The 13564-nt window shown below is 39.1% G+C and overlaps 1 protein-coding gene across 3 annotated transcripts in view; it reads right to left on the bottom strand.

Annotated features, from left to right (window-relative positions):
* Positions 1–869: 869 nt before the first annotated feature.
* elavl4 (ELAV like neuron-specific RNA binding protein 4) overlaps positions 870–13564 on the bottom strand; it is a 93355-nt gene continuing 80660 nt past the window's right edge. For all 3 annotated transcript variants that reach the window (XM_041791004.1, XM_041791006.1, XM_041791005.1), the window contains 3 exons: positions 9983–10208; positions 4703–4741; positions 870–1796 (listed from right to left, as the gene is read on the bottom strand). In XM_041791004.1, the coding sequence (XP_041646938.1) occupies positions 1469–1796; positions 4703–4741; positions 9983–10208 (593 nt within the window). In that variant the 3' untranslated portion in view covers positions 870–1468. The remainder of the gene's footprint in view (positions 1797–4702; positions 4742–9982; positions 10209–13564) is intronic.

Here is a 13564-nt window from a genome sequence, read left to right as displayed (position 1 = left end):
GATATTTAAGATATGTGAATAATGTAGTATAGCACCTACTGTTGATCGCTAAAAGGAAGTTCTTTTCAAATGTAAGTTCACAAACGCAGAGCGAAGAAATGATATAGATAATGTATAGTATGCTCTCTAAATGGATAGATGTGTATATATCTATTTACTGAGATCCCATATTGACTGATGACAAAAACAGGAAAACAAGTGGACAAAGGTTCTTCTTGCTTTGGGCTCTGGACTATAAGGATGGTCAGGCCTCTGAAAGACCCCTCTCCCTTCCCTTTTGGGTATCGCTGTTGAATAATCACGCACTAGTACATATGTGAAAAATTACCAAAATCACCTGCCTTGATTTGCATCTCTTTTCACAAAATCCATCCATCTACAAAATCGCCGCCATCTTGGATTCCCCAAAAAACAAACAACCTTGGATCCTATAAAGTACCACGGCAGAACAACAAGACAAGGTGGTGCCCCCTCCCTCCCGCCCCGGCCCCCCCAGTTAGCCAGTCAAAATATTTTTCTCTTTTTTCAAATCCAGATTCTTGTAAAAATTCTTCAATAATTATTATTTTAATTATCATTTATAAAAATAGATCTTCTTTCTCTTTATTTTTATCTTTTTCTAAACGCATTTTTTTCAAGCAAAGAGATCTTCTCTTTGGCAACAGTGTTATTTTTTTCTTAAATTACTGAACGTGTCATCAGGAAAGCTAACCCATCCCCTCCCTCACCCCATCTCCCTGAACCCCTGTGAGGAAAGACATTATGTTTTGTTTGCGATAAAAAACAAAAACAATGTTAGAAATTCTTTTTTTTCTACATCAGAGTTACTGGGATCATGGGATCCCATCTGTAATTGATAAGGGGAAGATTTTAATACACACTAAAAATGAATGAATGGTTCACCAATTTAAAAAAGAGCCTCCTCCCCTACACTGACAGGGAGGTATATATAATACTAACGACAGTGGATCCGGATTTACAAAAGAAAAACAAATCCTGAATCAAGACAGAGAAAAGGTTTCAATCTAAAAAGGACATTCTCTTCTCTGAAATAAGGGGATACGGGGGTTTGCTACTGTTTACACAGAAGAGAAAATCATTTGAACAACCACAACAAACAGAAAGAATATACAACAAAGAGAAGCCTGCATTATCACAGGAGCTTCCAAAAAACTCATGAACATTTTCATCATTTCATTTTTGTAATACTTAGGCAACATTGGCTTATAGGTCCAAAGTTATAATATAAGCCATTTCTAGTTCAATTTGTTTGATGGTTTGTCGGTTGCTTTGTGTTCCGGTTGGAGTTTGAGTTTGCTGCGTTAGATGGCTGTAGTAGGGTGGTAGTGGTAGTGAGTAAAGGGGCTAAGGGACAGTTGAAGGTGGAGGTGGAGAGGGGGTGGGGTGGGTGTTGGGGCAATTTTGGAGCAGACAAAGTCGTGGGGCAACTGCTTCTACCTGCTTGAGTTCAGGACTTGTGTGTCTTGTTAGTCTTGAAGGAGACTTGCAAGACACGGTCGCCCAACCTGTAGCCATTGAGACTGGCGATGGCCATGGCGGCCTCGTCGTAATTCGTCATGGTGACGAAGCCAAAGCCTTTGCACTTGTTGGTGTTGAAGTCGCGGATGACCTTGACATTGTTGACCGCGCCGAAGGGCCCGAACAGCTGCCAGAGCACGCTCTCGTCTGAATCAGGGGACAGGTTGTACACGAAGATGCACCAACCAGTGCCTGTGTGCCCGGGGATATTCATTCCCACCAGACTTGTCATGCTGTCGATGGTGATGGGGGAGAACCTGTGAGGGGAGGTGGGGGGGGGGCAGACAGACAGGGAGAGAGACGAGAGCAACTTTTAGTGGAATGGGTTAAACCAAACAGTATTTATTGTGTCAGGAACTGGTGTGCATGAAATGGCAATAAACCAGTGAAAACCTAACTCAATCTTGCTTTTTCACAGCAAAAGGAATTCTAAACCTATAGCTTTCCATTTATTGTACCTGCTAATATTCTTCAGTCTACAGCCATTAACTACCTAGCATAAAATGTTATCTGTTAAAAGCTTACCAATGATACTAGAGAAAGTGATCACCAAGCCAAGTGCACAACTGAGAAAAAAAAGAGCATGCACATGTATGGATGTTAAGTGTGTTTATGAGTTGATGTCTAAATGCCTGTGTTGTGTGTGTAACTGTGCTTTGACTAAATCTTCCTTTTACTCCTCAAATCTGAAAGGCCTCTAATCAGGAGTGACGAAAGAGCTGCATGCTGGGTTATATTTCAGCTGAAGGAGATACAGGCGAAGGTTCTGTCTTTGTGTCCTTGAGTGGCTCCTTTAGGAGCTAAATTGCAGGAAGTTGTTGAATTAAACCATTGCTAGAATTCCATCAAAGATCATGCACCAGTCTGCTAAATCTGCTCTCATTCGCCTCATAATCTCCTCCTTTTTCTTGTGATGCAAGAGATTTGAATCCTCAGTTGACTTCACTTAATTGCCTTTCCGCTCAAAGGAAAAGGGAAGAGAGGAAAAAAAACTATCCTCACTTTTAAATAAAAGGTAAATGAGATAAAAAGGTTCATTTTTTATGCCACCTCTCTCCAAGAAACGACTATAGGCATTATTGGGTGTGCTTTAATTGAGATTTCCGCTTTGCTGCAGCTGTCTCAGAGAAGGCTGCCTTCTTAAGGGAAAGGGAGGGTGGGAAGAGGGAGCAAACTAAATGGAAAATGGAAGCACTTTACAGCCCAGTGGCATTAAGGTACAAAGTGTATTCCTCCTACTCCTCCTGCAGTCTGCAGGGTGTTCTATTCTGTTCTATTCCAGGGCCTGTGGCACTGATCGATAGCGCTGCTTGCTGCTCAGGGCCCCCACCCATCTCTCTCCAGTGACTATATATGGCTGGCAATCACTACGACCTTCCTGTGTGACTTTGGCCATGTAGAGTTTGCTTCAGACCTTTGTAGTTACTGTGGACACATACAGAAGCCCCTAGGGTGGTACCCTCGTTGGCAATAAGGTATCTTTTGACTAATTAGACTTCTTTAATTATGTAGTGTGGTAGTATAAGTTACTGATTTTGGTATTTAGCTTAATGAAAAGATGAAATGGGTTATCGGGTTATATATTAACACAATTAAGATGTAGATGAATTTTCATTATCACTAATGGATTAGTGCAGTATAAAGGCTGGGTCCAGGCCTCTACTGATGGTTGAAGCAAACAAACAAACGAAACAAAACTTGTGATAAAAAGCTTTAAGTATGTGAGGAGGTTTATACTAGAGTGGGAGGCTGAAGGTCTAGGACAAGCTATCACTGTGATGGTAAGGATATAAAGATAATTTCCCTGCATGTTCATGAGTGTCTGTGTGTGCATGTGGAAAAGTGCATGTGAGTATACCCATCGGAGCAGGACCCAACACTAACATGGTTAAAGACAAGACCAGGGGTTGCATAGCAACAGTGTAGCTGACCAGATATCTCTTCTGTCCTTTGTAAAGCCAACCATCTCCGGTCAGTTCTTCACACCTTTCTTCTGTTTCCTTTCAAATGCTAACCTTAGATCACTGAGGGGCACTTCTAACTTGATGAGAAGGTTTATAATCATTGAGGCTGAATCAGACACTATTCTCACCTTAGATAATTATGTAAAGACTCAAAGTGAGGGCACACAGTCTAGCAGACACTAAGAGTTAAACCTGAAACTACATTCTGACTTCCTGCATTTGGCTAAATTACGGCTATTTCTGGAAATTTTTCTTGGAGAACATTTCTCTCAAGCTAAAACTTGCTCTCTGTTTGAGTTGCTAAGCCGCCTTCAGATGGTGTCCCCTGTGCTTGCAACATGCAAGATGCCACTGTCAGCACATAAAACATCTATCACCACAGTGGCTGCTGCTCTTGCTTATGTAACACCTATGGTAGCAAGAAAGCAAAATGAACATGGAGGCGAAAGGAAGGAATTCGAGCAGAGCAGTGCCGAGCAAAGCTGGAGCTGTCTGCAGTGAAACAGCATTCCCTGTTTCCAGCAGGGATCCAGGTTCATCCAGCCTTATCCCTTGTCCTTGCTGAATACTACCTTATCTATATTACTGCGTAGAAAATTACAGCAATCTATGCTTAAGAAATCATTTCCAATGCACAGATGTAATTCTACCAAATAGAGGATTGTGAGTGTAGTTGATAGTTGATGTAAGGAGGTTTTATTCATATGGTATAGTAATAAATATTCTTAAATCTGCCAAAGAAATACTGTTCCCAAGCTAAAGATAAAAGTGACAATGACAGGCAGGAGAACCTGAATCCAGATAAATTAAAAAACACACCTATAAATAAGGAGCTTTACACCAGAGAACAAAATCCATTCAGTACACAGAAACAACCCAAAACAATCCAAACAACACCAGCACTTGTCATAATCAAAACAAAGCAAATTCATCACCACTGAAAACAAAGACTGATTGTTTTCTTTTTTCTTTACACCACAACTAGTCGGTATAGGGATTGAAAACCAACTCAAGCTTACGTGGAAAAAACAAATCAAAGAACCAAAAATGCAGTTGACCTTGAAGGAATTGTCAAACCCAAAGTGACTGCAAAAATATACAAGGAAACATAAACTAAAAAAAGGAACAGAAAAAAAAAGGATACTGAAAAATCATTGAGTCAACATGGACATCTGGCATTGGGTGAAGTTTTTAATTACCTCTTTACGCCATAGGCCATATTAAGCAAATTGTCCAGCCTGTAAAGAGAAGGAGGGTTCTGGGGTTAATGGTGGGCAGATGGTCGACTCACTCAATGGAACTAATGTTAAGTCCCTGTAGGAACTGCATGGTCCTCCTCACTCAAGAACAAACAAACCCATCTATAGCTGGCCCATTACACTGAGGAGCCCTACCACAAAACACTAGCATCACTTAATGAAGCTACTGTACCATCAGTATGGTCGGTGCTACTTTACCCTGCACTAGCTAATGCCAGAGCAGAGTGTTACAGACACATTGGTGTTACTCTTAGTGTGACTGTTGTACTGATACACAAGACTTAAGCAGTGGACTGGTCACAGTTCAGTTTTACAGTCACATACAGAGCACTTTATGGTGGCTGGGCAGAGCATAGCATAGCTTTGCTATTTTAGCGTGCTTTGCTAGACATAGTGCAACACTATGGCAAATTATTCATTTATTTTACTTGGAGGGAATTGCATGGGGTTATTCACACAATTCATTCCGACACATTGATGGTGTATTAGAAGATGGAGTTTACTAAAAACGTTTTGTCAACTTTTGTCAATGATTGGTGTTAACTCAAAGAGAAAACACCTGAGATGACTGGAAATGTTCCAGAGTTCTGTCAGTGTAATGGTTTGGCATTTGAATGGTGGTGAGTGAGAGGTGATGATGACTGGCGTGTTTTCCATGAGGTGGACCAACAAAAGCACAAGTGAACATAAAACTAGCAATGATAATTGTGTATGCTTTCAGGACAGTTGGAATAGCCGAGTGTTAGAAGGTTTCCTTTGATTACAAGGTTAGTTTGGGGAAATATTTGGGTTGAATTATGGATACAATCATTGCAGTCAGCCAAGATCATCAAGTCTATGTGCAAGTGTGGTTGTTTAATAACCCAGCAGTCCTTGTGTATGTGTGTGAATATTTGTGAGACTTCAAAAACCTGTGGGCTAAATGAAATGATGGCCCTTTCAGATGGATGCAGTCTGCTCTGTGACTCAATGACCTTCATTCGTCACTTGGGTCTGGCCTGTCTCATGTCTTATTAACTCCTCTGGCCTAATGGACAGAGGCCACGGCTTATTGAGCAACAGCTGGCCAGTGATGCCTCATTCCTCTTGAAAACACTACAAACTGTCTGACTTTGACTCAACCATCAGGGTTGTTTCTCTTTGTCTTTTTTAATAAAAATGCATCTGCCTCCTTGCAACATAACTTCTGAATGATTTTACCAAAACATTTGAATGACCTATAAACTTTTAAACAATGTTGAAATTTTTAGTTTTTCTACCACAGCACAATGCAGATAACTGTTCTACAATTACAATATTTACAGTAGCATTAATCTACAAGCAGATTTATTTTCATACATAACAGACACAATGCTTAATTGTTATTTGATTGCAGTTAAGAAAGCCATTTGATTTTATGCTTGTTGTAAATAACTTAAAGTAAGTAATAATCATAGCCTTTAATATTGATTATCTTTAAATAAATTTGCATAGGTTATTAGAGATAACACATTAAAAGTCTTTTAATGAGGCACAATTTAACTCCAGGATGCCTGCTGATTGTAGTTTGATATCATATAAATAAGAAATACAGCAGAATGCTGATCTACACGACTCTGACTCTGAACTCAAAACACCTGCAACAACGTGTATTTTTTAAAAATGTGTAAATGTTTAAGAAATATTTTAATGGTTAAATAGAGTTACAAAGCACCCACTGAGATACCAAATCAAATTTAAATTGGTTGAATCATAGAGTAGTTTCACATTTTCCACTCATATTTTTGAGGAGCCTTAGTTATCGTCTGTGCTCAAACTGGGCTCATTTTGTTTCACTTCTCTCTCTTAACATTAAGAAATTTAAATAGGCAGTCTGACAACAAAGAAAATAGTAGAGAAAGGATACATAGAATCATTAAAGCTGTAATTAGCCCATTACGTGGGAGGGGAATGAGCAGGCTGTTTTGTGGGTAAATGAGTCAATTGGAGAGGATGCTCAGAGGAGAGGCGCTCCAGGCCTGGGAGCACCAAAGACATCTGCTGGCCGCCGGGCCATTGGGTCTCAACAAAACAACCTGCTGCTGACTCTCTCTCTCTCTCTCATTCACATGTACAAATGCACAGTGATGCACACTCACCACACAAACACCCCTGCTTTTCACACCGCCTCTCCAAGCTCCATATAAACAATAGGGCTTTTGTGTTTCTCTCAATTCATGTTAATGGAGGAAAGGGCGTTTTTGTCTTTCCTTTTCTGAAACAAAAATCTTTTCAATTAAAATTGTATCCTGCCCTGGACATAATAGGGCTAATTTGCTAATTAGTGCCATTAGTTACTGACAGGGTCAGAAATGAGCCAGGATCTAGGGCTTGGTTTATTATACTGGAGTCAATTATGTTTGCTGTCTTAGAGAGGGACATCCAAGCACATTAGATGTTCACTTGTGTTACAGCAGTCCAGTGTAGACAATTCACATCGGATAGACATTAAATTGCAGCAGGATCATAGTATATTCTGCTTGATCAACTTTTTAACTTTGCTTTTACCTATTTAGATGAGTGGAACTTGCAAAGCATACGAAATAAGCTTGAGTGACTGACTTTCAATGAACAATTTGTGTTTTTATCAGGACTAATTTACATTTCATTTAGTTCTAACCATACATTATTTCACAAGCATCAATTACACTATCAATTAACTGTAAAACATTCTTAAACATTTTATTCTTAAACTAAGTTTATCTTTAGAAACAGATCGGACGACAGATCCATTCTGGTTGAATACTGTGTTGTTATAAGGGAAACTGGTGGAGCCGCAGTGTTGTCTTTAAAAGATTTAAAGAGAGGAAACTGTGCATATGGAGCACATTTTTAACTTTGAAAGTGGTGAGGTTTTAGTTGAGGCCTTGGGAGCGGAGAGCAGGAGCACAGGGACACAGTAAGGAAGAGTCCTGTGGTTGTGAGTTGTGATGAGAAGCGACAGCTCTCCTGCCGAGCTTGTAAATTGGCTTGGCGTATCACAGACACACAGCCACGCTACATCGCTCAGGTGTCACACCAGGGAAGCCGCTCCACAAGAAAAATACCTTCCAAGCTCTGACTTTGATGGAGAGTAAACAGCACGACCAGCTTAGTGTTATTGAAAGAGAGAGGAAATTGTATAAGCACATATTCTGTCTACAATCCTGAAGCGCTTTTTGGATTGGATGATAGAGTGTAGTAATACATAATCACTTGTTTTTGTCTTCTTTTTTGGCATTTGAGGTGAAAAGCTGCATGACCTCTGTAGGTGTTAATCTTACATTTAATTAAAAAAGGATTGTTTGTGTCATTAGTGAGTGACAAGGAATGAACAGATGGGATGCCATATACAGTATACACATCATATACTGTATATGATTTTAACTGAAAGTTTATAGAAGAGATTTATAACCTGGGCAAAAAGCTAAATCTTTAAATTACTTAAGTCAGCTAAAGGTATTTCAAATGTGTAGGATTTAATCAAACTGAAGTAAGGTTAAAACTAAAAATCCCTAGATGAATTAAGGCATCATTTGTTTTTTTATGCTCCTTGTCTATTAGCTTTAAGATATTAATGTCTTATTTAAAAAAGTATTGGCTTTTACTATAGGCCCAAGCTTAGTGTTTCATGCAGATTATATCAGTTGCATCCTTCTTATATATAGTATATGCATGTAGAAATTATTTTCAAGAAGAGCTACAAAAATGTTCTTCCTTATGGTTCATTTGAGTCATACAGTAGTATCAAGCAAAGGATTTTATAGAGTTTCAGAGCTCCTAATCTCTTTTGTGTGATAAACATTTACTAAATCTTAATCTAAATCCACGTTTTTGCCCAGGCTTCACAGGAAATACTCTGGGATGTGTTGGCTCAATGGCAGCATGATGAAATGAGGGGAAATACGTATTTGTGAACGACAGAACCCCACAGTCTCTTCAGAACAGTTCCTCTCTGATCTGGGTGGACCCATACAGAGCACTCACAGGGCCTGCTTTATTGACACCTGCACCAGGTGCACAGCTAACATCTGTTTGTTCAAAAGGGGGACGTGTTTGCTGAAATCAATGTTCACAGGAGAAAAGTTGCATCAGTGTTTCAATTTGGTGCAAATGTTTCCAAATCAGGCCTGTTGTTTGGAACAAATGTGTTTCCTTTATTAAATACATTTATGCTCACATAAACCAAGAATGACACTATTCAGTTGTAGACTGATGACATTAAGTCTCTCATGTTAACACATCAAATAGGACTGTTTGTCATTCACTTTCACCAAACACACTGGAAGAGCAAAACTTTAAGTTTAACGTCATAACCGTTTCTGTTGTACTTTTTCAGTATGAATTTTATTGACTAATTGTGCTGTTTTATACACATTGCCTGCTTTATATTATACTTTACCTGAAAACATTACCTTGGAGATTCCCAACCTTTAGAGCAGATGGCCCTTACTGACCCCATTCTTATTCTAATTCTCATTATGTCGGGGTCACTTTGGATTTCTCTTTGTTACATCATAGTGTGTCTGGAGTGGAGTAAAAAAGTGAGGGCATCTGGGTCTGAGAAGTAGCACTGCTGGTTTCTGTTCAGCTATCAGGTTTGAGTATTTCAACATCCTTTTAAGACAATGTTTTATTTTTTCACTTTACACAAAGTCATGACACTGCAGAGCCCATGTTTATAATACTACTGTCATGAAGAAGAAGCTCTGAGCATTTAATTAGAACTATACCTGATGTACAACTTGTGGTTGTGTAATAGTTAAAGTGAGTTTAAACTCACTCTAACTATTACACTAAAAAAAATCTCATTCAGATTTGGTCAAGCTTATTGCATGGTAGTTTTTTAAAGTCTAAGGTTTAGCTTCGACTTACTGTTGTAAATGATGAAAACTTGTATTTTTGTTCCTTAATGCACCTCAGGAGCTGTAGTTCTTACTTTTTATGTATGCAGTTTTCTTTAACATTTTACTTTTTTGTCAGATAAGTATTTTTTTGTAGTGCAGGTCTTTTAACACTCATGATTAGCAGAAATTTACTTGGCCGGGTCGTCGTATAAAGATAAGTCAACTTCCAAGGTTGGGAAACTCTGCATCAATACGCACCTTCATGGATTTTAATCACCATGCTTTGACAAAACAACCTGAACCCTTTGCCTTCCCATAATATCTCTAAACCAGTTCTTCCTCCATAGCCACCCCCATGCTTCGCCACCTTACTCACCTGAACCTCTGTGCCTGGTGGTGGAGGGGGCCTGGGTATCGACGGTTGGGGGACTGGTAGAGTTGTGACAAGAGGGCTTGGCTGGTCTTCTGGCTGGGGTTGTTGGCGAACTTAACGGTGATGGGCTCAGCAGCGCCTGATGGCTTCTGTCCATTCAGACCCTTGATAGCTTCCTCCGCCTCTATCCTCTTATCAAAACGAATGAAGCCCACACCTCGGGAACCACCTGCGGGGCCAGCAGATTGTAAACAAACACAGGCCCCTTTTACTTTACAGGGTTTACAAAGAACAGGCATAGCCATATACAGTTTTGCAGAGGTCATCAGTGATATACTGTTTCACTTTTTCCTTTCCCTAGTCTCTTTAGAGTTTTGCACAAGATGGGCATGTTGGTTTTATTTGAGCTTTTCTAATTCTCACACTGACTCCTTAACAGATTCTTTTCTTTAAATTCAGTGTTAGTGAGTACAGAGGTGAATATACTGATACCATGTCTAGTTGACACACCTACATTTTGCTTACTTTAAAACAATTATTATCAGAGATAAGTATCAAAATTCAGTACCGACATGTGACCAGTACAAACACATCCGATATCTACTGGACTAAATTACAACACAGCTATCTAAACCTCATGTCAATACCCCGTCACCCCAAATGAAAGGCAAGAAAATCATTAATGTTGATTTGTTTATGTATATTTATGAAACGAAGCCTGCGTGCTAGTTCTGCCAGTAATCTTGAGCACAATCATTCACACCTGACATGCATCTTAATCAAATCACATGACTCGCATCCTCCTAAACTAGTGGGCTATTTACAGATGTGCATTACTTTAACGTACAAAGGTCACAGATGAGCTTGGTGTTAGCACATAATCAAATCTAGGTGTTAGAATCAGTATTGGGAAGTAAAACAAAACAAAAACCCAGAGAACAATGTGAAAATTATCACTTGCATTTGATTGTAGGGCCAACAGACTTACTGTTAACTACATGTACACATCTGTGGGCCCTTAAAAATTAATGTGACATGGACACAAGATGAAGCATACATATGTGTGATAAGGGCGGTGAGGAAGCAGAGGAGGTGTGACAATTAGCATAGCAGCAGAGGCAATAATGTCTCAAAGTATTTGAGAAGAATAAACCAAAACCACAAATTTTTCACATCCTTGCTATGTTTTATTGCCAATACTTTTCAGAGAAACAGGTATGTCTGTCTAACTAGCTGGGTCAGATTGATTTGGTTTTGAGAGTTCATGTTCCAACCTGCAAAAAAAATAAAAATAAGATCAGTGTTACAGTTGAAAAAGTGACCATGCAAAGTGGTTATATGTATATTTTGACATAGTAATAATTTAAAAAGCAAAGTAAAGGGTCATTCATGAGGACTCAGTGTCCTCAACTAGTGTAAAGGAGAAGTTACTCAAAAAAAGTCAAATTTATCACAGGGTCAATTTAATTTGTGGGTAAGATATGAGCCTGATATACTCTGCACAGCGTGGCTAACATTAGCATCTAGCTCCGCCTTTGCTCTTCTTTCCAGATTAATATCATGCTTTGGTATGTGGCCTCTTTTCCCTTTGGTTGAGTAGGTATGTAAGTTCAACCCTCAACAGCCTACATGCCACTTTATATCCATTTTTTACTTAAAAGCTGTTACACAGTGCTGTTCCTATGACACACTTATTGCTAAGCTACTCATATTTATGTCCGGTGAAGTGCCGGGGGAAGGCTCAGACAGGAAGCCAGCAGCCATTACCTGAAGCTATAGCGGCTTCTAGTGGTGGGAGGTTGACTAGAGTTTAAAAGAGCAGGATAATAGACCAGGGTTTTTAGCCTGTGTTTATACAAAATAGATAGGTAAGTGGTTTAACTGGCTCGTAAATCTCAAGCCTGCTAATTTGATAGACAAATTTAACCCTTTGAATGCAAACATCCCTAGTTAACATGGACATTAATTAGGGGTAGGCAATATGGAAAAAAAAAATCACAATTTTTTTATGGCCAGATGACAATCTCGATTTTATCACAATTTTTTTCATTAAATTTCTAAGACAGATTTACAAGTTAGTGGCTAGAAAAAAAACAAAATTTTCTCTGATTTTTCTGTATTTCTTCTGCACCATCCTGTTGGCCAGTGCATTATATGTGTGTGTGTGTGTGTGTGGGGGTGGGTGTGTGTGTGTGTGTGTGTGGCGGTGGGTGTGTGTGTATGTATGTAGAGGTCTTATCCCACAATATTAAAGTTCCAAACATTTATTTTCCTGCATTCTGATCTATTCTGTCTTCTGGAACCAATTTCTAAATTTTTTGCACTACTTTAGAATTATTATGTGTGTCTTCATCTGTGTTCTAAAATCTACTTAACTGTTTATTAAGCACATTTTGACACTTTGATTTGCATTTTAAAGTATATGGTCTTTAAAAAGAATTCCTGCAGCTGAAGCTTTAAACAAGTAACCTGTTCATACAGTATGCAATTTAACATCACATTTACTTCAGCCTTATTTACAGACTGCCAAAAAAAGAAAATATAAATATGACACACATCTGATTAATTTTTGAGACATGTGGTTATGCAATTAAGTAGTGACTGTATGTTATTTTAACGCAATTTTGATTTTTATTTAAAAAAGGTTGTGTATACGTTTTTTGACTGCTCTGAATAAGGCTGTGATGAGCAGTGACATAAACGTGTCACACTAGCACCTGTCTGCTGCTTACAATGAAGGAAAGAAGAGGAGGAAAGGCAGGATTACGTGCTGCAGCAGTGTGAATGTAGGCCAAAGAAATGCATGTAAATCATTGATTTTACTGTTCAAAACATTTTCTAATAATGATCCATGTCTGGACGCCACGGACATCACCGCCTCCCTCCGTAAAAAGACGCTGATGTTATAACATTTCACCTGTGACCGCCTTATCCTGACGTTTACTTGCCAGGTGGACAGGCCTGTAAATAATCCGGAAAATAATAATTTTTGCACACTGCTGGTTCAGAAAACCAAGACGAAGCTTGGTATAAGAGTTAGAAATCATCATGAGAACTAAATCTTAAGTTTCACTTTCACTTTTAGCATGACGCTCCGCTGCACAGGGGGAGAAGAAGGGGAGGGGGGAGGGAGCAAAGAGCAAGAAGTAGTCGAGCGATAAAACAGATTAAGCAGATTGCCAATACATTCTATTTCTTCACGATCTGAGATTGTCTTATCGTGCACCCCTAAACATTAATTAAACCAATATAGTGGGAGCATTATGTCCCTGTCTGAAGGAAATGTTGTAGAGACAATAGCAGACGGTGCTGATCTGACGTCATGAATTTGAGCTGAACTGATGTTACTACTGAAAATTGATGCTAATGCTATGTTAGCTCTGATCTCAAAACTAACATTATAGTAACCTCCCTGAGTGTCTCCATGTTTGTAGTTTACATCTCACACTGCAAGTAGTTGTATGAGCACTCTGGTGTATCCTTTAGAGGTATCCTCGTGTAACATGCGTTGCATACAGGTAAGTATATTTACAAGAAAGTTCATGACACATCCCGACACATAAAGTAAAACACAAAGTATGTCTC

Source organism: Cheilinus undulatus, linkage group 7 (genome assembly GCF_018320785.1).
Source record: "Cheilinus undulatus linkage group 7, ASM1832078v1, whole genome shotgun sequence".
NCBI classification, from domain to species: domain Eukaryota; kingdom Metazoa; phylum Chordata; class Actinopteri; order Labriformes; family Labridae; genus Cheilinus; species Cheilinus undulatus.
The sequence above is the reverse complement of the archived record's forward strand: the minus strand, read 5'-3'. Positions and strand labels throughout refer to the sequence as shown.